This window comes from Paramormyrops kingsleyae, chromosome 18 (genome assembly GCF_048594095.1).
Source record: "Paramormyrops kingsleyae isolate MSU_618 chromosome 18, PKINGS_0.4, whole genome shotgun sequence".
NCBI lineage: Eukaryota > Metazoa > Chordata > Actinopteri > Osteoglossiformes > Mormyridae > Paramormyrops > Paramormyrops kingsleyae.
In genome coordinates, this window is record NC_132814.1 from 5,786,448 (window position 1) to 5,807,435 (window position 20,988).

At 43.8% G+C, this 20,988-nt stretch overlaps 1 protein-coding gene across 3 annotated transcripts in view; it reads right to left on the minus strand.

Moving 5' to 3' along the window:
- Positions 1-572: 572 nt before the first annotated feature.
- LOC111852926 (neuroligin-2-like) overlaps positions 573-20,988 on the minus strand; it is a 50,313-nt gene continuing 29,897 nt past the window's right edge. For 2 of the 3 annotated variants that reach the window (XM_023829313.2, XM_023829315.2), the window contains 6 exons: positions 9,966-10,151; positions 9,272-9,543; positions 8,075-8,228; positions 6,394-6,423; positions 5,935-6,301; positions 573-5,084 (listed from right to left, as the gene is read on the minus strand). In XM_023829313.2, coding sequence (XP_023685081.1) covers positions 4,241-5,084; positions 5,935-6,301; positions 6,394-6,423; positions 8,075-8,228; positions 9,272-9,543; positions 9,966-10,151 — 1,853 coding nt within the window. In that variant the 3' untranslated portion in view covers positions 573-4,240. The remainder of the gene's footprint in view (positions 5,085-5,934; positions 6,302-6,393; positions 6,424-8,074; positions 8,229-9,271; positions 9,544-9,965; positions 10,152-20,988) is intronic. The other variant, XM_023829314.2, reaches the window with a different exon arrangement.

The following is a 20,988-nucleotide window of genomic DNA, read 5'->3' on the forward strand; positions in this document are numbered from 1 at the left end:
CATTCTTGCCTATAGCCTGTTAGGTATGCACACTGTGCTGACTGGGGAGCAGCCTGATAGGCCTACATTCTTGCCTATAGCCTGTTAGGCATGCACACTGTGCTGACTGGGGAGCCGCCTGAGCAGCCTGATAGGCCTACATTCTTGCCTATAGCCTGTTAGGTATGCACACTGTGCTGACTGGGGAGCAGCCTGATAGGCCTACATTCTTGCCTATAGCCTGTTAGGCATGCACACTGTGCTGACTGGGGAGCCGCCTGAGCAGCCTGATAGGCCTACATTCTTGCCTATAGCCTGTTAGGTATGCACACTGTGCTGACTGGGGAGCAGCCTGATAGGCCTACATTCTTGCCTATAGCCTGTTAGGCATGCACACTGTGCTGACTGGGGAGCCACCTAAACAGCCCTGAATCCATTTCACTCATGCAGATGCTTACCTGTTTTAATACAATGTTCTTCATCCACGTCCATAACTGGATAGAAGGAAATGCAGAAAGTGCAGAAAAATGCAATTTACCTTGCATGAGTCAAGGCCATCTTAATGACAAGTCAAAAAAAGGCAGAGTCAGCAGTTGGTCTATGAACGTCCTTTAATGTTCCCCAAATTGTTTACACAGCATACAGTGTGTAATAAAGAAATATCATTGTAATTCAATTTTTACATTACATTTCAGTATTTAGTCTTTAAACTCATTATTGACATGTTTCTTTGACTCAAGTTCTGTATCTCTTGAGTAAAATGAAAGAAAATAGCATTAACTCGGTAGGTGTAATATTCTTTGGCAGCCCAATCTTAACTTTGGAAATGCAGAGTTATTTTCGTATTTCCCTTTGAATGATGTAGAACAGCTGTTATGTTCTGAGTCGGCGACTGTGTGCCACAGCTGCTCTAACACCTTATCCTTGTCCACTGTAACTGTATATTTCTCTCTTCCAGTTATTTGCTTCAAATGTTTTTAACCTTAGTGAGAATGCAGCCTGTCTCCCCTCACACTGTACAGTATATCTGCAAATCAGATTAAGATGTACAGTGGGATTTCTGAGACTCTAGGATGTAATATGGCAAGGAAAGCAAGGGAATAGGGTAAATGCAAAATACAAAGTCATTTCAGTTTTTAGCGATGGATTGAAAAATAAATATATATATATATGACCACAAATGTTAAGAAAATGTATTATTTTCTAAATATGTTTGTTTAATATAAATCACTTATGATTACAGTACTTGTCTCTTCTTTTTACAACTCGGTGAAGGCCATAAGCTTTTCTACAAGATGGGAGAAATGACAATTCATAATCACACAGACACACACGCACTCCCACACAGTGTTCATCTTCATGGCCACTAGGGGGAGTTCTGCAGGAGTTTCCTCCACACATGGGCCCAGGTTGGACACTTTGCCGCCAAAAAAGATCAGCATAACCACTGTCTGAGACAATGATGGGCTCAGTCAATGACACCGGTGGCACAAAACACAATCTGAGCGAATGACCAGTTTTCTCGAGACAACCCCGCTACAACCTGGACAACGGTACAATCCAGGAACTAATCCGATGAAATGACACTACATCACCATTTCCCAACTAAGTACAAATGCTTCCTAAGATATAAAATTCAAAATATGAAAAATATATTTTCAGTTTGTACATAGTATAGTGCATACACCAGAAAATATATAAATTATTGTCAGTAATAATAAGTATACACAGTCAAATGTTTAAATTATATATACTTTAATGTACATTGACAATTTAGCTTATTTTTATTACAATTATAAAAATGGCAATAATTTAAATATTTTGTTAAGTATGCAGTGTATTTTTATGGATATCAGCATACATTTTTTTTTTTTTTTACTTTATTTACAGTTAATAGTAATACAGCAAAGTGTTCTCTGGTAATATCTTCCTCTTCCTTCATTGTCTGTAACTGGCTGCCTGGTTACTCGTTCCGTCTTTCATTCAAAACTAAATATTTGATTAAAACCCCTTGGTGTGAAGACCTGTTTTGGTGTTAACAATGTCGAAACTTGATAAATACTTCAAACATATTAAAAGCATGCACACACCACAGATGGACAAAACAGCGTAACAGCTTTAAACTTCTGACCCCTTGAGCAGTTCTACCCCCCGAGATGAAACGGAACGGGACGACGACAAACACCACCGCAGGACCCCACGCGCTAAGTGTTCCAGCGATTTGCTCAAGAACTAAACAAGAAACTTCATATTTACAAATTAAACTCCTGTTTTCCCAGACTATTAAAATGTATGCTGGATGGTCTGTTGTCTTGTTTGTCCTCTCATCCTGTTTGCTCCGTCGTATTTCGTAACGACGGTTGACAGCGTTTCTTGTATGTTCTTCATAATCGAGTGTGATGCGCAATAAAAAGGTGAAAAAAATGTTGGTCTTTTAATTGTTCTTGTTTGTGGCTTTTCTGGCATGTAGCATTTTTTCCAAATCCAAACTTTTTGACGGATCAGGCTGTTACGTCTGACTGTGGAAACAATTAGACGTAGTAAAGAAGCCCATTTGTTAACGCCGCTTCAGGAAGATTTTCCTTCGGGTTTAATCTGAGCGCTCAGTGTGACGCCCCCGCTCGCCGCCAGTATGAGCCACGCTGCTGAGCGACCGGAGCTGCAGCTCCACGTTGCCCCCACGTAACTCCCACACACCTAGTTAGCCCAGAAAGTGCATCATCAATAGCCGGAAAAGCACAATACATACCCCTCACTTAATCTCTGCACTAGCCCTGGACACACCAAACCTGTCAACCACTGGAAGATTTAAAATTTAAAAAGAATATAATACAGAAACTGAATTTATAATACTGTGTGGAATCCCACACACCACAGTGGTGTATCGCGGTATCACACTTTGCATCCCCATGCGACACAGGGACAGTGAAGACCTTGAGTACTTACTTAGGCAGCAGTAGTTAGACCTCCAAACACAGTGACTGCTAGTCCTTTTATACTTAAACAGTATAATACAGTGAACACTTGTTTAGTAATACTCAAAGGGTACCTCATTTTTCAAAATCCAAATATTCAAAATGGCAGCTTCTTGTCCTATAAGACACTGACGACTCATTATGAAGTACTCAGTCCTCAGATAAGTTGGCATATTGAAAATGCCATGATGCATGGGCTACTGATCCTGCAATACTCAAACTGCTTGCATGCCGACTACTCAATCTACAATACTCACACCTTTCCAGTAAATACTGAATATTATTTCTTTATAGCCATGTACTGTTTAGTACACAGCCTTCAGAATATACCTGCAGAAAGCTGATTTATGTCTAACATTTCTGCGCTTAAGAAAAAAGTGTGATGCAAGACATATATAACAACACTAAGTTGCCAGATTGGCATTAAATCAGAAAAATACTGCAACTAAAGTAATAAGCAGTGAAGAATCACAGAAAGAGTAACATTATTTATCAACTTCATATTCTGAATAGCTTCTAGGATCTAGCATTTTTGCATTGTTGCTGTTGAAGTATCTACACAGGGAAAAGGTCTTAGAATATTTTGATGAAATGCTGTGAGTTCAGCCAAGATAAATTGTCTTTTCCATAAATAAAAAAAGACATATTTTAAGACAAGATTATTTTTCCTACTGCCATTTAATCTGTATCTTTCTATAAGCATCAGTTAGGGGAAAAATGATGTTTTGTTTTCATATAATATCCATTAGAAATAAATTCTGAACAAAAAAAGTGAAAGAGAGCCTTTGTTTCACACAACAGTAAAAACACTCTTTTTATCGTTCCTGTGTGCTTTTAGTCCAAAGAAGGATGTGAGCTTCAAACCAGTGACCAAGGTTTAAGTTCAAAATAAGAACACATCACCTCCTGGCTAGTATTTATTGTAAAAACATGGTCTATGATGATGATGAGGTAAGCGACAGATTGGGGAACACAGATAACATTTAGAGGGGGTGAAAAAAGACACATACGGAGGCAGATGGATACTGAAATGTATGAATGAAGGCAAGAGATGTTGAAGTCCAGGTGGAGGTCTCCTAATAGCTCAGTATGGCATCTGTTTTGTCACAGTGCCAGTGACACAAACCTCTACAGGCTGCCATCCAGACAGGTAGGGAAAGGGAATATATTGTCAGAGGGAGAAAGGGGAGCACTGCCAAAAGTTTTAACGAATAGAGAGAGAGAAAAAAAAAATATGGGCACCCGGGCATAGTTCCACAGAGCTCCAGCAGGTGGCAGCATAGGACCTACACACGAGTAGTTGAGTGGGGATGAGGCAGGGCATTGTTGTGCCCTACGGGCCCAGGGAAGGTACTGAAAGCATGCAGTGGTTGCATGACCGCGATGGTGCTGGGTGTCATAGTGATGGTGCTGGGAGTCATCGTGATGGTGTTTGGGGCCATGAGGGGTACGTCGTCTGGGGCCCGGCGCAGTGCCCGGGTGTAGTCCGGTGGACCAGCTGGCCTCAATGGTTCACGGCCCAGTTGCGCGTCTATTTCCACCTGCTGCTGCTGCTTCATCTGCAGAGTGGACATGAGCTCTTCCTCGCGCCCGTGAGCCAGGTCATTAGCTGGCCCACGCTGGGGCGATGGCCGGCGCCCCCCGACTCCACCCACCCCACCCGCCCGTCGCGACAGCAGCTCATGCCTCCGGTCCCGCTTGTAGTAGAGAGCCGCAAAAGCCAACACGTTGAGGAAGAGGAGCGAGGCCCCCACAGCCACGGTCACACTCAGTTCTGTGGAATAGTCCCGTGTGTCTCCAGGGAACAGTGTGAATGACGGCCGCTCCGAACCCTCGAGTTCAGGGTCCATGGGCACCGTAGGTGTGGTCCGTGGGAACTCCAAGGGGGACTGGTGGGTAGTGGTGCTGGTCGAGCCAAAGAGCTCCTCGTGAAGGCTGTGTAGGTGGGGCACCAGCTCCAGCCAGAAGGCCACCTTGTTGGCACGGTAGTTGTCCCGAACCCGGGGCTTCAGTCCAATGTGCAAGTACTGCTTGTCCTTGGAGTTGAACTTGGTCCAGACAACTTCCTCGAAGCGGTTGGGCTTGGTGTGGATGAACTTGGTGTCCTGTGGTACTGGCAGGTTAGGGTCTCTGTACGGGTCATGCAAACATAGAAGAATCCAGAATCAGGAATAACTAACGTAATCAGAGAAAAGTGAATGTATAATGGAGGGATACTGTACGTTTACTCAGGGAGAGTGACACTATATGGCCAGAAGTACGTAGACACCAGTTTCTGCAACATCTCATTCTGAAACCAAGGGTATTGCCATTTGTTACTATAATAGCCTCTGCTCTTCTGAGTAGGCTTTCCATTAGATGCTGCAACATCGATTGTGGTTTTTTCTGCCATTCAGATTGGATACTGATGTTGTGTCATGAGGTCCCTGTCTGCAAGCTTGTGTGATCTGCCACTTCATAATTTAACTTGCTCCCAGACATTTTCGATCTCGACAATCACTTCACTAGTGGTTGACCAGGGCAGATCTAGCAGGATTGAAAAGTGCCAAACTAACTTGTTGGAAATATGGCGTCCTGTGATGGTGCAAAGTGGAAAGTCTTTAACGTCTTCTGTAAAGCCACCAACACCAATTCTGCTGCAGAAGATTGTGTGGCTGTTATTGTATTATACACCTATCTCAGCAATGGATGTGGTTTAATTAGGCAATTCCCCTAATTAATAGGGGTGTCCGCATACTTTTGGCCAAGTAATCCATATGTATACATAGGCTAATTTGGATGTGTAACAAGAGGAAACTTAACATGTACTCATGGAAACCTGGAAGTGCAAGGAGGCCAATTTCAGGCTCAGAAATCTACCTGTTTATTTATTCTTAAAATGGATGTATCCTAAAACCATTTATGTTAAATAAGTACTCTGGTAGCATTTCCTGGCTGGAAAAAAATGTCCTTGCCCATTTAACCTGGACCGTAAACTGACCCCGTCTTGGCGAAGTTGGTCCAGTATGTCATGACTACGGCGCTCAGCATGACGTCGTTCTTGGAGAAGTTGCAGGGAAAAAGGTCAGTGGCACCCACCATGGGGATACCAAACACATAGGGGATCTCGTCCCCGTGGGCCGCGTCAGCCCACTCGGGCCTTGATTCCGTCTGGCAGTGGTGGTAGAAGGTGTAGAAGTAGACAGGTGACTGGAAGTCGGCGTACAGCTTGGCTGTGGCCACCGCTGGCGCCACCCACTGGTGGTCGGTGAACAGGGCCAGCAGGGTCTTGCGGCGCATCTCGCCGTTGTCGCGGTCTGCCCAGTCCGTGTACATGAACTTGATGGTTTCCCTCAGGATGTCCTTACCTGGAGAGACACAGGGACACAGGGGTTGGCCTGTGGGTCCTCTGTGCGAGGGCGGCGTCGGCAGAGAGAGAGAGAGAGAGACCGCCTCCTACCTATACAGCACAGGGCGTGTGCCCTTTTACCTGGAGAGAGAGAGAGAGCGAGTGAGACTTTACCCAAGCAACATGCACACACATACCTGTACAAGCAGGACATAGATCATGCCAACATACAATAAGGAGATATGTACTATATGTACATAGAAGACACCTAATATACTGTGTACAGTACACAGTGAGAATACACCAAATATACTGTTTACAATACAAAGTCAGGAGAAATCCAATATACTAGTGATGGACAAATGAAGCTTCATGAACCATTTGCTGTATTTTCTGACACCACTAGATGGTGCTCTCTATTCAAAAAATGGCTCAATTCATGCCCTAAAACAGAGTGCCATCTAGTGAGGTCAAAAAATACAGAAAATGGTTCATAAGGATTTATTTGGCCATCACTACAGTACACTGCACACAACATATAGTCAGTAGAAACTTAATATACTGTGTAGGATATAGAGGAGGTATCTAATGAACCATGCAGCATACAGGGCACATACAATGATAAAGTATGCATGCAGTATAATGGACTGCAGTAAACCAGATCTCTTGTAATGCATAACAAGAGCTCTGGTCATGTGGACAGTTTTGTCTTGGAGTCACAAGACGCTGAACTGGGAGAATGATGTGAGGAGGTGCAGCAAGGTTTTTTCCTCCACAAAGCCCTTTGGCATGGTGACCCAGTTTTCAACCAGCCTTCCAGTCTCTCTCGTGGACCCCAGCAGACAGGCAGACCCCTGTCAGAATCACCATCTCAGACTAACATGCCACTGGCACATTTTATACAGTGTGCTGGACTATAGGTTTGGACCTGAAGTTAAGAGAGCTGGAAGTTGCAGGGTGGAACCCTGTGCTGAAAACTATTAAGTCACTGAGCCCAAAGAGGTCAAACATAAATGCAATGCTCAGAATGCACACTCAGTCACCATTTTGTTAGGTACACCTCACTAGTACCAGCTACGACCCACTTTTGCCTCCAGATCCTCTTCAAGGGGAGACATTATGTTCACTGGATCCCTTCTGCGCAACACTGTTGTGCTGAGCTGTTATTTTTCCACTTCTTATTAACTTTATCAAGTCTGGCCACACAGAGGTCCTCTGACCTCTCATTAAGATGGTGTTTTCACCCACAAAACTACCGCTGACTGGATGCTTTTTGTTTATTAAACTATGTTTTGAAAGCCCTAGACGCTACGTGAAAATCCCAGGAAGATGGTGGGCTCTAAAATTCTGGAACCAACATGTCTGTCATACCACATTCAAAATCGCTTAGATCACACATCTTAGCCGTGCTAATCCTTAGCCAAGCAGTAAGGGAACCCCTTGATCCTGCCTGTGTGTTGTATATATTGAGCTATAACCGCACAATTTGCTGTTAGGAGGAGCAGCCAGCTTGTGTTTACAAGCAGATGTACCTAATAAAGTGGCCGCTATGCGTACAAGGCACTACAATCATGCTTCTGCAACACTTGAAAACCATGTAGCATTAATATTATAGTCATACAAGATCTGAAAGGAACATTTTTTGACGTCATTGTTGTCAGAGCTGGTTGACAGCTCTAGACAAAACAAACCGTGAACACAGTGTATGCCCTATATAGAAGTCTCCAGGAACCAGTCATGCTCCCACCCCAGAATCCAGTTCCGCTATACCAGACATACTGGGAAAGCTTACCGACGGGGTAGCCGTAGAGGTTGTCCACAAAATTGGAGATGGTGTAATCGAACGTCGCTGCCGAGATTCCATCCTCGCCTTCGGTGTCATCTACAAACTTGAGTCCCTCGCCCTGGTTCACGCCAATCAGGATGTCATAGTTGAGGAACTCCCCCTAGTGGTATCAACAAAATTCTTTTATTACAAAAAAAAAAAAGATTACATGTAAAACAGGATCAAGGCCCCTTTAAACGGGACATGTACAAACAGTGGCAAATACTAAATGAAAAAAGACCTGGATACTAAAATATATATCACATTTTATTTCATATTTTGGCTTTTGTCCCTTAACCTTTTAGGTTTATATAGCTTGATATTTTATTGGAACATGAACTGGATAGAACCTTCAGCTTTTGAGTCTTTAATCACTACACTGCCAGGTCCCCCTCAATGTATCAGAGTAATATTTCAAAATACATCAGAGGTATATTACGATACCAGAAGCTCGTCCATGTATTTGGGGAATCTGCCTGACTGGCTAGAATGATCTCTAGTAATTAGTTCAATAAGGGCCAGCTGGACTTTTAATTATCTATTGACAGGGAGAATCTCTTTCCACAGAAAAGAAGAACCAGAAAAATTCAGCCCTGTTCTGTGGCCTGTCGTTAAGCGACTCAGGCATTCTGCTAAAGAATGTGTTAATGTCAATCTGAAAAACAAAGTGTAATAGCAGGACCAGTCTGAAAAAGGTCTTCATGAAATAGATACATATGTGTAATACTAAAATTGTCCCAAGTGAAACAGAATGCTCTAAATATCGAGGCTGTAAACCCTAAAAAAATGAGCTTGTTTAAGTTCTGTAGGGAGCAGGAAGTCAGATACTTCAAAGGGCCGTCGGTAAGGCTTGCATTTTGATCAGTTTTTTCTGTGTTGACTCTGTAACCCACATACTCTGAATCTGTACCAGCTATGCGTCATAGGGATGCTGCTCAGTACAGCATTAATGAGGGGGTGAGTTCGTGTTATGGCAGCTGGGTCAGGTTGCCTTGGCACTGCAGCAAAACAGCGGCACTGACAAGAACCGCATGGCAGAAACACACAGGAAGTACAGGACAAGGAAACAGGAACATTCAGGGAACAGCTCTGAGAAAGAAGAGAAGACGACAGAGGAGAGAAACAGCAGCTCAGCTGAAACCAAGGCAGGAAGGTGGACCGGACCTGCTGCATCAGTATCTCCGGATCATCCGGCACCACGTCGCCATCCACGACGGGCCCGAAGGCGATGTGGTATCGGGCCGGCTGGATGTCCTGGTCCACCAGTTCCCGGACGCTCTTCTTCCGCAGACATTCCACCATGTCGGTCGTGTCCAGACTCAGCCCGCCGCAGCCCACCTTATGGGCCAGGATTCGAGCATACTTCAGTGGCTGGTAGTTCACTGACCAGCTGGAGATCGCTGAGCCGCTCTGGGCTATCGCCCTCTGGAAAAGACCTGCAGAGTCCAGGAGCCCACACTGAGCGGAAGGCAACTTACACGCCAGGATTCCCCATTTCAGTCCTGGAGGGCCAGTTTGCGACACGGTTTGCAGACTTCCCTGCTTAGGCATACCTACTGAACTTTAGCTGATTAGGATGTGTTTGATCCATCCAGGGCTGACATATGGGTTAAATACAGACGACATTTCGTTGTTGCGCACTTTATGCTGTGGTGTGTCAACACTGATAATTAATCACATTCACTTTCAGTCTAGTGCCAATAAATATCATACTCTGAGGGTACTGATGATGGAAAGGATCCAGGTAAATACTAACCCCTTTCTTTACTCTCAATTTTTCTTGCTCTGACATAAGTAACGGTGGGAAACGATACAGCAGGTGGTCTTTCCTCCCTCCTCCCCAGACACCCCCCCTCACCTTCAGAGTGATGGGACAGGACCAGCAGGTTGACAGAGGAAGCCCCAGCCCCAGAGCCGAAGATAGTAATCCTCTCAGGGTCTCCACCAAAGTGCTTGATGTTTTCGTTGAGCCAGCGCAAAGCCTGGATCTGATCGAGGAGCCCGTAGTTGCCCTTGGCTGACTGATCCCCCGTGCTTAGGAAGCCTGGGAAGGGGGAGGGGCCAGTGGAAGGGGTGTGTCCATGGGGAAGGGGGTGGAGTCAGGATAATAGGGTGGAGAGAGAGGAGAGTCGTACATACAGATAGGCTCTTCCTTGTTTGCATGTGTTTACCGATGAAAGCCTGTGACCAAAAGACATTTTAAATGTCCCCGATAAAATGCAAATTCAGGCAACTCAAGTGTGATATCCTACAAAGGCCGCATCAGTCATTTCCAATATATTTGTTAGTTCAACACAAAGCACTGGCAGACAAAAAGGGCAAAATTCAAAAGGGATGAAAAGTAAAAAAAACAACACACACACACACACACACACACACACCCACTCTGACACAACAGCGTTGTGCTCTGTTCTCATAGGGTATGACAAAGCTACCAGCATTCCACATTTCTATACTGGGGCCCTTGATTCATTGCACTATAGGGAAATTAAATCAATCTAAATCAAACTGTTGTTGCAGCTACAGTCAGATGAATCGGTAAGATAGGGCTTACAGTATACATTACAGTGTACTATATAATGAATGTGGACAATTTAGCACACCGTGCTGTGATTTATTGCAATGTAATTAAAATATGCAGATGACATGATGAATAAAAGAGCATTTTAAATTCTCTCCATTGCAAATTGAATAATATTTGTGTTGTATATAGTGGTTGACTTGTATGGACGGTTTCCTGAATGAACCCGGTGATAATGAGACCTTAATGACAGGGGAAGCTGGCTTTCCCGTCCCATCTTTAAAGCTCAGGGAGAACATTTGGATCCCTCTGGCCTATTCTTCGGGATATGCTGTAGGTGAACAGTGTGTGCACCCATATGACTGGAAGCGAGAAGATGTCCTTCTGTGTAAGAGGGTTTGAGGGTTTGAACAGCAGTGAAATGTGCTGTGAATTGATCTGCTGAGCCGCAGGAACTCTTTGTTATACTTAAGAAGTACTTGCACTTTTATTGAGTTCCTGCTAGTTTTATTTTACTCCCTGTATTAAAAATGTGTACTTTTATTGAGATATTACTCCAGATACCTTCATAATACAGTACAAAGCATCCTTAATGCTTATACTGACCATTAAAATGCATGATGAAGGTGTTTTATAGATGAGAGCTTCATTGGAGCTTATAATATAGTATTATAATCAACACTATAATGCCTTATGGCTGTCAATAGAAGATGCTGTAATACTTTATTCATTCTTATAGCAACCATTACAATGCATTATCTACAACGTATTACAAATGACAGCTTCAAGTAAAGTCTTACCCTTTTTACCTGTACTGCATGTTTCTTTTATTTCTGTAAAGCACATTGAATGACCTCTGTGTATGATAATGTGCTGTGTAAGTACACTTGCCTTGCCTTAACTCCTATGAGGCACAGACAGGAGAGATTCAAATGCTGAATGGCTTGATAGATAAAGCTTCCAAAGTCTGAATTGACTGGCTAGGCTCCAAGCGAAGCCTCCCTTTTGGACATGGATTCAGTGATGCAGAATTCTTTAGTGCAGTTTGTCCCTTTGAATCTCTGAATCATCAAGGTGATTTTCTGCTTCACTCTCCACCCATCAACAAAGATTCCACGTCTGTTTATCTTACTATACTGGGAGGCAAGCAGCAAAGCTGCCAAGAACAACAGGAATTATATACTAGGTTGCGATGAAGTCCTGCTTCCCTTTTTTCATTGCTGCTATGATCTGCTTAATTAGTGTTTCTCAATCGGGTCCTCAGGGACCCCTAGCCAGTCCACGTTTTCGCTCCAACCCAGCTCCCCACTGGTAGCAAAAATATGGATCTGAAAAACAGGGAGCTGGGAGGGAGAAAAAATGCGGACTGTCTGATGGTTCCCTAGGACTGGACCGGGTTCAGAAACACTGTGCTAAATGACCCTCTCATCCTTCCTCTTGGTTTGGGGCCTGGTCACTGTCCCAGCTGTTTAGACCCGAAGATTGACTGTCCCCATGGAAACAGTCACGCTGAGGTTATGCCTGAACGGCGCAGGCTGTGGATGTGAACGTGGAGTGGGTGATGCTGGCTCCGAACCGGCATTGAGGCACATGGCTGTGAGCCAATTATAAAGCTCTAGCCACAAGGTGTTTGGCTTGGAAATTAAGTAATGGGAGGGGAGGAAGCACCTGGAGGAGGCCTATGAGGACAGTGAGTTACCCCTGGCAACCAGGGCACATGGCATTTATAAAGGGTCCCTCCTGTGTTGTGTGTCAGTTCACATTTAAAACACAGAACCCATAAACGACACAGATTTAATAGGAGACTAAAGGAAGCTCTTCTCACCAAACACGTAGAAACCCTGTGGGATATGATGGTCGGAGGTGGACATTTCAGGTCCAGAAAGTAAAAATCCAGACCAAGATTTTGCTTCAACCAACCAGTTGAGCCTCACAGTCACAGAGTGCTTGACTTTCTCGGTTGAAACAATATTTTGGTCCGGATTTTTACATTCTGGACCTGAACTACTGTATCTACCATTGATGACAGTGGGCTGGAGCGGGGTGGGGGGGGGGTGGCTCTGTCCCGGCAGGGATCTGGGTTTGACAGTCCAGCATGGTGTCAAATGCTGTGTGCTGGGGTAAAAACGAGGTGAAGGCAGCATCACGGTGACGAAGGAGAGAGAAGCAGCTCAGCAGCCGGATAAAAAGGAACAGCTGCTCGATCGGTGCTCAGGGGACAGCAGTAGTTAAAAAAAGGCAAACACGACGCTGACAGAGCAGATGTGGGCAGCCGGGCCGCGTCAAGTCACAGATGCAGCTCCTGTCGCCTGTACCCCGTCAATGGTACAAGCGCTTGCTAACGGTGTGACGATTCCCCATAAAGCCCTGAACTCGCACAAGGTGTGAAAGCGCTGAGCCCGGTGGGACCCAGACTGCGTCACATTGGTGCAGCAGTCGCCCGGATGACAGCAGGCCGCTGCTGCGATTGGTTGAATGAGCAAACACTGCTTCTCTGATTGGCTCCGCGGGACGTCTACATCTGTCGACCATGCACAGCGGGGTTGGCAGTCTTCTTTCCACCAGCCAAATTGGTCTTTTATTCATATGAACGAGGCGTCTCTGACACCTCTGATTGCACATCATTTCCTTCCTAAATTTATTTCATACCAGGAATGCAGGATTTATATAAAAGCCAAGTCACCATATTCAACAATTATTCTCTACTGAATAATTCATGCTTTAAATTTGACCTGACGACTTGACTACTCTGTTAATTTCATCCGAGAGGACGAGGGCACGAGTTTAGCTTCTATTCTCCCTTATTGATAGATTGATCAATAAGGAAAACGCTCTGGAGTTAAATCAATCAGTCCACCTGACACCTCTCTTTAGGAAGGAGGCAGACACAGAATGAGTGTACTGTACTGTACAGGCAGCCCTTGGTGAGTAAGGACATACAGCAGCAAGTGGAGTGACTGTGCTCTTACCCTGTGTGTCCCCCCCCACCAACTTCCCCCAACGTCCCCCAGGCTCTGCCTGCCGTTGGCATTAACCCAGCTGATGCAGTCGGGTGCAGTTGCCTGGCAACAACCCAAAGCCAAATGTTCATGTGCATCTAGAGGAACCAGAGCGACAGGGAAACCAAATTGGTCCCTCACCTTCTTCTCTGGATTGGTGTGTCTCAGTTCTCCTGTTTCTTCCAGATAATTCCCACCCATGCTTCCACCTCTCTTCTTTGCTTCTTTTTTTTTTTTTTTAAATTCCAGCCATATTAAAATCTATTTATTTTGCTTTGATGTTTGTGTTCTTCTGCCATGTCCTTGCATTTATTGTATTCACCTTAATGCAGTGTTTCTCCAATTCGGTGCTGGAGGAGCCCCAGTCAGTGCACGTTTTTGGCAGGGAGCTGGGAGGGAGCGAAAACATGGATTGTCTGAGCGTCCCTGGGGACCGGATTGGGAAACACTACCTTAGTGAACTGTCTAAATGGGCTCACTTAATAAGAGAAGAAAAAGTGGATGACATTGCTTTCCTTCAGGAACTCGCAAGAAAAAAAAAAGAGATAAAATAATCAATGTCTCACTCTTTTCCTTGGTCTCCATCCAGCCCCCCCCCCCGCCGTGTTCAGCCTCATTTCTGCATTAGTGCAGAGAGATGGACTCTGTGAGGCTAATGGAAGCTCATCCCATAAACATTTTTATTTTATGCGTCATAGTTTCACTTATTATTAATTTACCATGCGCACAGTTTGACAAAACGAATGAGTGCAAATATTATAACACAGCACTGGGTTCAGTGCATTCTGGGTAGGAGACCGTATGTCAGACCGCGGGAAGCCCAGCCAGTAAAACACTCATTAAAAAATTATCACAAGCAATCTGACGGAAAATCCTTCAGTCGAAGGGAATCTCGAACTAACAAAAACCCACACAGATTGATGCAAATGTCTTCCTGTTAAAAGGTGCTTGCTTCCGCCTATTTGATTTCTCTAATGTTCATAATGAGTCAGCAGGAGAGACTGAAAGAAAGGGTGCAAGAGAAAGAAATGACAAAATTTCACTAGTAACAGATATTCCCGACCAGCTCTGACCTGCTGAACTGGAATCTTTCACGGAAACACTGCCAGAACTGGTTCCTGGCAGGACGGTGGACCGGGGTGCAAAATCTAACAAGACAAATAGCACAATATACCAAGAAAAACAGACTCCAGAAAAAGCACATCACCTTATAATATTCGTTGAGGGAATACTGGGCATCAGCCTCCATATTTCACACCGTGACCTAATGAGAACGCAAGCATATTTCTATGGAATAATACATTCTATAAAATAAATATTGCCTTTAGAATCAGTCCAAGATTTATGATCATGCCAAGTCATTCTACCTTAACAATGCATATACTGATAAATTGTGAAGGCAACGCAGCGTTTTAAATCCGCAAAACAGAATAAAATAAAATAAAATAACACATTAGAGTGTTTTTGGTAAAAGTCTTACAACATGCAATATCACAGCTGGTCAGACTCTCAGCTATCAGTTCATGTAATGCGAACACGAGGCAAAGGTTAGCAGCCAAACCCGAAACCAAAAGCAACACGAAACATGAAGCCCATGCATTGAATGCAGGGCAGTAGCTCTGCTCATCAAATGCCCTCCTGGGACAATTACCGCAGAAACCCCAGCAGCAATAACACACCTGTAACCCCAGCAGTTCAAACACTTATATTTCAACCAGTAAAGGGCCCAAAAGCAACATTTTACTGAAGCTGGGGACAAGCGCACGTCTCCCAGCAGCAAAAAGGTGACAGACAAAGACTCGATAAAAAGAGACTCATCATTGACACACCCATTACTGTTTACATCTGCTTACCCATTTCACAAAAATTTATGACACAGTGATTGTTCCACCTCATACACATAAACTGGAAACTCCAGTTAAGTCATCAAACACAACAAAGACAATTACAGAATCTGTGCTGGAATGAGAACAATAAAAAGGCTTAATGTAATGATTTATCTAGAGTTGAACTTTTTTCAGGGTGTGGGCCTATGATACATAATTAGTGCCCTTAAAGTCGAAGACCAAAGCAAACCAAAGGCATGCACAGACATGCACGCGTAGCTAGTTACTCGCACACAGATGCCTCTATGCGCACAAACAATACACACAAAGAAGCAGTTCTTAAGTCAATTCTAAAAATACAGATGCAGTACTAACAATATGCAATGCGAGGCGGGAGAGATTTTTACACGGGGGATGAGAGACTAACCAAAGGCTGGTGAATAAGTACCCTGCCTTGACTCTGGGGGGCCTCAGACTATGAGCTCCTCATAGACGGGCAACTTCAGCTCATAACCAGGCACTTAGTAATAAGGAAGTGCAATGAAATATTGATTTCCTGCAGCCATGTTGCATCATACCACAGAAGGGCTTATTGGTAAATGCATCAAACAGAAAGGATAATCAAGCTAATTCTCCTCCTGCAATAACATACAAGCCGAAAGGGGGGGGGGGGGGGCTACTGAGAGGTATTGGGGAGGTGAATAAGACAGACTGAGAATCTTCTCTAACATGCATCACTAAAGAGAGAGCTGTGCAGCAATTAGGCATCAGGTCTAAAAGCCCTAACATGATATTGGCACAGGGTCTCAGGGCTCCCACATCCACTGAACCAAAGGGTTGGCAGCTATTGTGGTGGTGACTCACTGCTGTCAGGAAGATCAGTAAGGTCACCCTCATTACACCAGCAGGCACGCATCTGTGGGACAGAGAGGGTGGAGGTGGACAGCGCCCCCTATGGGACACAGTGGAGGGGACAAGAAGCACCACCTGCCGGACTTTGCTGGAGAAGAATGGACTGATTCTTTTACAGTCGTGTGCATTGATGTGCCAAGATAAAAAATGCTTTAGTAGCCATAAAAACTTCTCATTAGGCTATGAGAAAGAACCACATGCGGTGGTACTTCGGTTACAGACACAAATGTGTAAATTACAGGAGCTGAGGAAAGAGGCCGACTCATGCAGTATTTAACACATTAACATTACCGGTGAAACTAGGACTTTAAATTGATAATTCGGATGTGTCCTATTCCACCTTTGATATTAATGCCGTACCGCTCTTCAAAAAAAGCCTTATGCATTATTTGGAAGGAAAAGGAAGAAAGAATCGAGAGAGTATTGATATTGGGTGGTGAAATGAATTGTGGACACACCTCTCTCTGAATGGAAGTAAGAGAACAGGAGAGACCAAGTGAGAGAGACCTGTGAGGGTACACTAGTGGGGATTCCACAAGAAAATGTTTTGATTTGAGTAAAGCACCCAATTGTTCTGAGTAAAGCATGGTTGCTATCTACAGAATTAAAGGTGTTAAAGAAACTTGATATGTGGTACTGAACCTCGATTTATTTATGAAGCAAAAATCTAGGCTTTCACGCTACTCAGTTCTTTATTGTTGTCACTGTTGTCTAGAGCAGTGTTTCCCAATCCGGTCCTTGGGGACCCACAGATAGTCCACGTTTTTGGGAACTGGGAGGAAGCAGAAATGTGGACTGTCTGGCAGTGAGCTCGGAGGGAGCAGAAATGTGGACTGTCTGGCAGTGAGCTCGGAGGGAGCAGAAATGTGGACCAGCTGTGGCTCTCTGAGGACCGGATTGGGAAGCACTGGCCTATAAGAATAGTACACTTTCACTGTGTGATATCTTGCCAAAGTAAGATTAGGCTGCCTCACTACATGGTGAGATTTGCCTAAGATCGATTCTCTTGGATAACTGCCTTTAGTAATGAGGCACCCAGCATCAACATTTTTAAAAGATTTAACAAATACAGCTTTGTACGTTTCAAACCGTCAGAGACGAATCAAACGAAAGAACAAAGTAGAATGGGCAATAAATTAGGGTGATCAGATAATCCATGTCAGGGAGGACACTTTGAGCTAAGACAGGATTTGTAAACTACCATTTCAATTAAAAGGACCTGGATTTCACTTAAGCACTGAGTTCTTGCTGTGTGCTGATTGGTCGGTCTCCTATAACCATGCTAACAATCACTAATGTTAATGTGAAGAGGCCGGATGAGTCTTTCAATCAAGGTAACAAACTAGTAAAAGCAAGAAGAACTGAACTAATTAGCCAAGCACCGGAGCCTACATGCACGTTATAAGGAGGGAAGACAGTGGCAATGAAAACAGCCTGCAGGGTAGCATTAACCCTCAGAAGTGAAGCCCAGCCTAGATCTCACTCACAAAGGGAAAAACAGGAGGAAGCTGAGGAAGACTGGAAAAAAAACACTTCACTGGCTTACTGGCCAGAATCTCATCCAGGGTCCCCTGACTTCTGCCTTGTGTCTCCTGGGACAGACTCCAAGCTCATAGTGACATTGCATTGGATAAACGACTGTAGAAAATGTACTGATGTCCACATTTGTGACAGTTTTTCAGAGAGGGTAATATAAGAAGCTGTGTATCGACATCTGACTATTACCTTTATAGTGCTTTGTCGTCTTTACCGGTTTCTTTAACGTTTGTTTCAATGATTCATTTGTTGACTGTCTGTTAAATGTTTTAGCAACTCAAGCGCTAAAACCTTTTCATGGGAATAAATAAGTCTTTGAATTCAAATTTGACAGATATTGCGAGAATATAGAAAGAGAGAGAGAAAACAGAGAACAATGGGGACAGAGAGAGAGAACGTGGAAGGTGAGACGGGCAGATAAGTTCACACAAAAAAGTATTATGAAGCTAATAAGAAGTAATATGATTTAAAAGACTGTTAGAGAGTCAGATGGTCATGATAGAAGATGCCGGTTATGAACTTTGACATGTTTGAATAGAGGGCAGTGAGAGGATAAGCTGCTCTGAGCAAGGAGGGTCTGGGACTATGGAAAGAAAGCTGTGGAACACTGGAGTGAGATCGCAGTGAAGACACCATGTAAAAAAGTCAATACTGAGCATGAAGTACCATGTCCATAATTTAGAATTTATACTAGAAATTCCAGTATTTGACTTATCATTATTTTTACAGTCTTTACATTGGTCGTTTAACAGACAGTGGTCATTTATATTACCGTTATTCATTGCATTACAACTCTGTGGAAATACTTAAGTGATTAGTTATTAGGAAATATTCACAAAATTTATTTCCAGCAAATCTGGGCAAGGAGCAGAGAACGAGGAAACAAGATAGAAATAGAAGATAAAGAGGATTCCTGAACTGGGCTGTGTGGTCGGCCTCATCCTGATTTCTGCGATAACGGTTACAGTTAGCTTCTGTACTTCTGAATACTCTTTACCATTGAGGCTGCCAGATCCATCAAAAACGATCTGCAAAGATTTCATTAAATGAGCAATGTCCTAAAACGGCCTGCTGCAGTGATTCTGGAAGGTACCTCTGGAAAAACCATGTGGACATCCATCTTCTAGCTGCTTAACCTGGTCAAAGTCACAGGGGAGCTTGGAGCCTATCCCAGGCACACGGCTGAGGCAGACCCTGCCCATCACTGGGCAAGCACTCACATTCAAAACCATACCCTGCAGGCAACTTGGAGATGTCTGTTAGCCTAACTGCATGTTTAAGTACTGTGGGGAAAAAAACCTCAACGGCATGGCGGAAATACACATATATACAATGTCAGTCAAAAGTTTGGACACACTTACCCATAGAAAGGTTTATTTGTACTAATCTCTACATCTAATATTTTATAAAGACATCAAAACTATAAAATAACATATTGAATTAAGAACTGACCAAAAGAGTATTAAAGAAAAAAAAAGAAAATCAGTGGATTGGGACTCAAAAGGTTGCTGGTTCAAATCCCATGGTTGGCAGAGTGATGCCACCATTGGCCCCTTGAGCGAGGCCCTTAACCCCAATTGCTACAGGGATTGGCTGACCCTGCTGTCTTCTCTATGCCAATTTCATGAGGTGGCCTCCTGGGATGGTTTTCCAGCAGTCCGGAAGGAAGACCCACAAATGCTGGTCAAACTCCTCCCAAACAATCTCTGCTGTGTTTAGGTCAGGTGGCCAGGTCATGCGATGCGACACAATCACTCTTCTTTGTAGGCGACTTTCCATGTCCAAACTTTTGACTGGTACTGTATATTATTTGACAAATTATTTGCAGCAACACGTACGTACGTTACAAAAGAAGTGTGGAGGCAGTTCCTCGAAAATCCTGAAATCTTAATGAAACCATCAACAAATACAGTGGTACCTCGGTTCTCGAACTCACTAGAACTCAAATTTCTTGAAAGTCTCACAAACCAGTTTGACCTAGAACTCGAGCTGAATATCAGAAGTCAAACCGTGAATGCTGACCTAATATAAATTGTACGCGCCAGGAAATGAGTCATATTACAATCCAATTCTTACTTGAATGCCTTCTTCACAGACTGGATGATTAACCAAATAAAGCAGCGCAACATTAGAGTAACTAACAATACTGCAAATAAACCACTAACTTACGTGTACTATTAGAGCATTTATGTCATTTATTTAAACTTTATTTTACCAGGTAAATTAACTGAAAACCAGTTCTCACTGCTTTACGTGATATTCGGGAGAAATAGTAGATTACGCATCGGAACTGCCTGGGATAAAAACGTCATGCGTGTAACTAAACTCTTCAGCCAATAAGGGCAAAGGTGTGTCGTCACGGAGGCGGTTCCAGTTTGTGCAGCCGGGTGAGAGGTCGCAATGCATCCAACTGTAATGCATTGCGTCAGGATCAGAATGCGTTGCTTTAAGCCAGCGCTGTAAGCAAGTCGAACGCACCCAATGACCGGACTGGGGAAACAAACTGAAACGCGGACTTAATACAGAGGACTAATGACAACAACCAGAAACAGCTGATCACATGGGGATCCCACACGAGGTTAACGAGGGGGCGTGGCACACGGAAGGAGCGGACGATCGGGGCAGGACAGGGGTAATGTTGGGATAAGATCTTTATCGTTTTGGAAGCCATTAAGAAAAAAATGCTCTTCTTGTTTTATCCTGTTCATTTTGTGTTTAAATGCTAAAAAAAACATGTTTAAGTGTAATTTTGGGGGGCCGGGAAACAAATAATTGGTTTTCCATTATTTCTTATGGGAAAAATTCGATCAGAACTCGAACTTTTTAGGATTCTATCTGGAGTCCGGAAAGGATTAAGTTCGAGAACCGAGGTACCACTGTACTGTGTATTTACAGCCCAGCTGCATAATTTTTAATTAGGTAATGTGACAGAGCAGCTGCCTGTTACTGTGAGAAGCTCCCAGATGTATGTGAAGAAAACAGCAAAAAATCAGAGACTCTGAACTCTGAAACAAAACACAGTGACCTGCTAAATTAACCGCCGATGCAAATTCCGAATGCAGAATTTCTGGGGCATGAAAAAGCAGA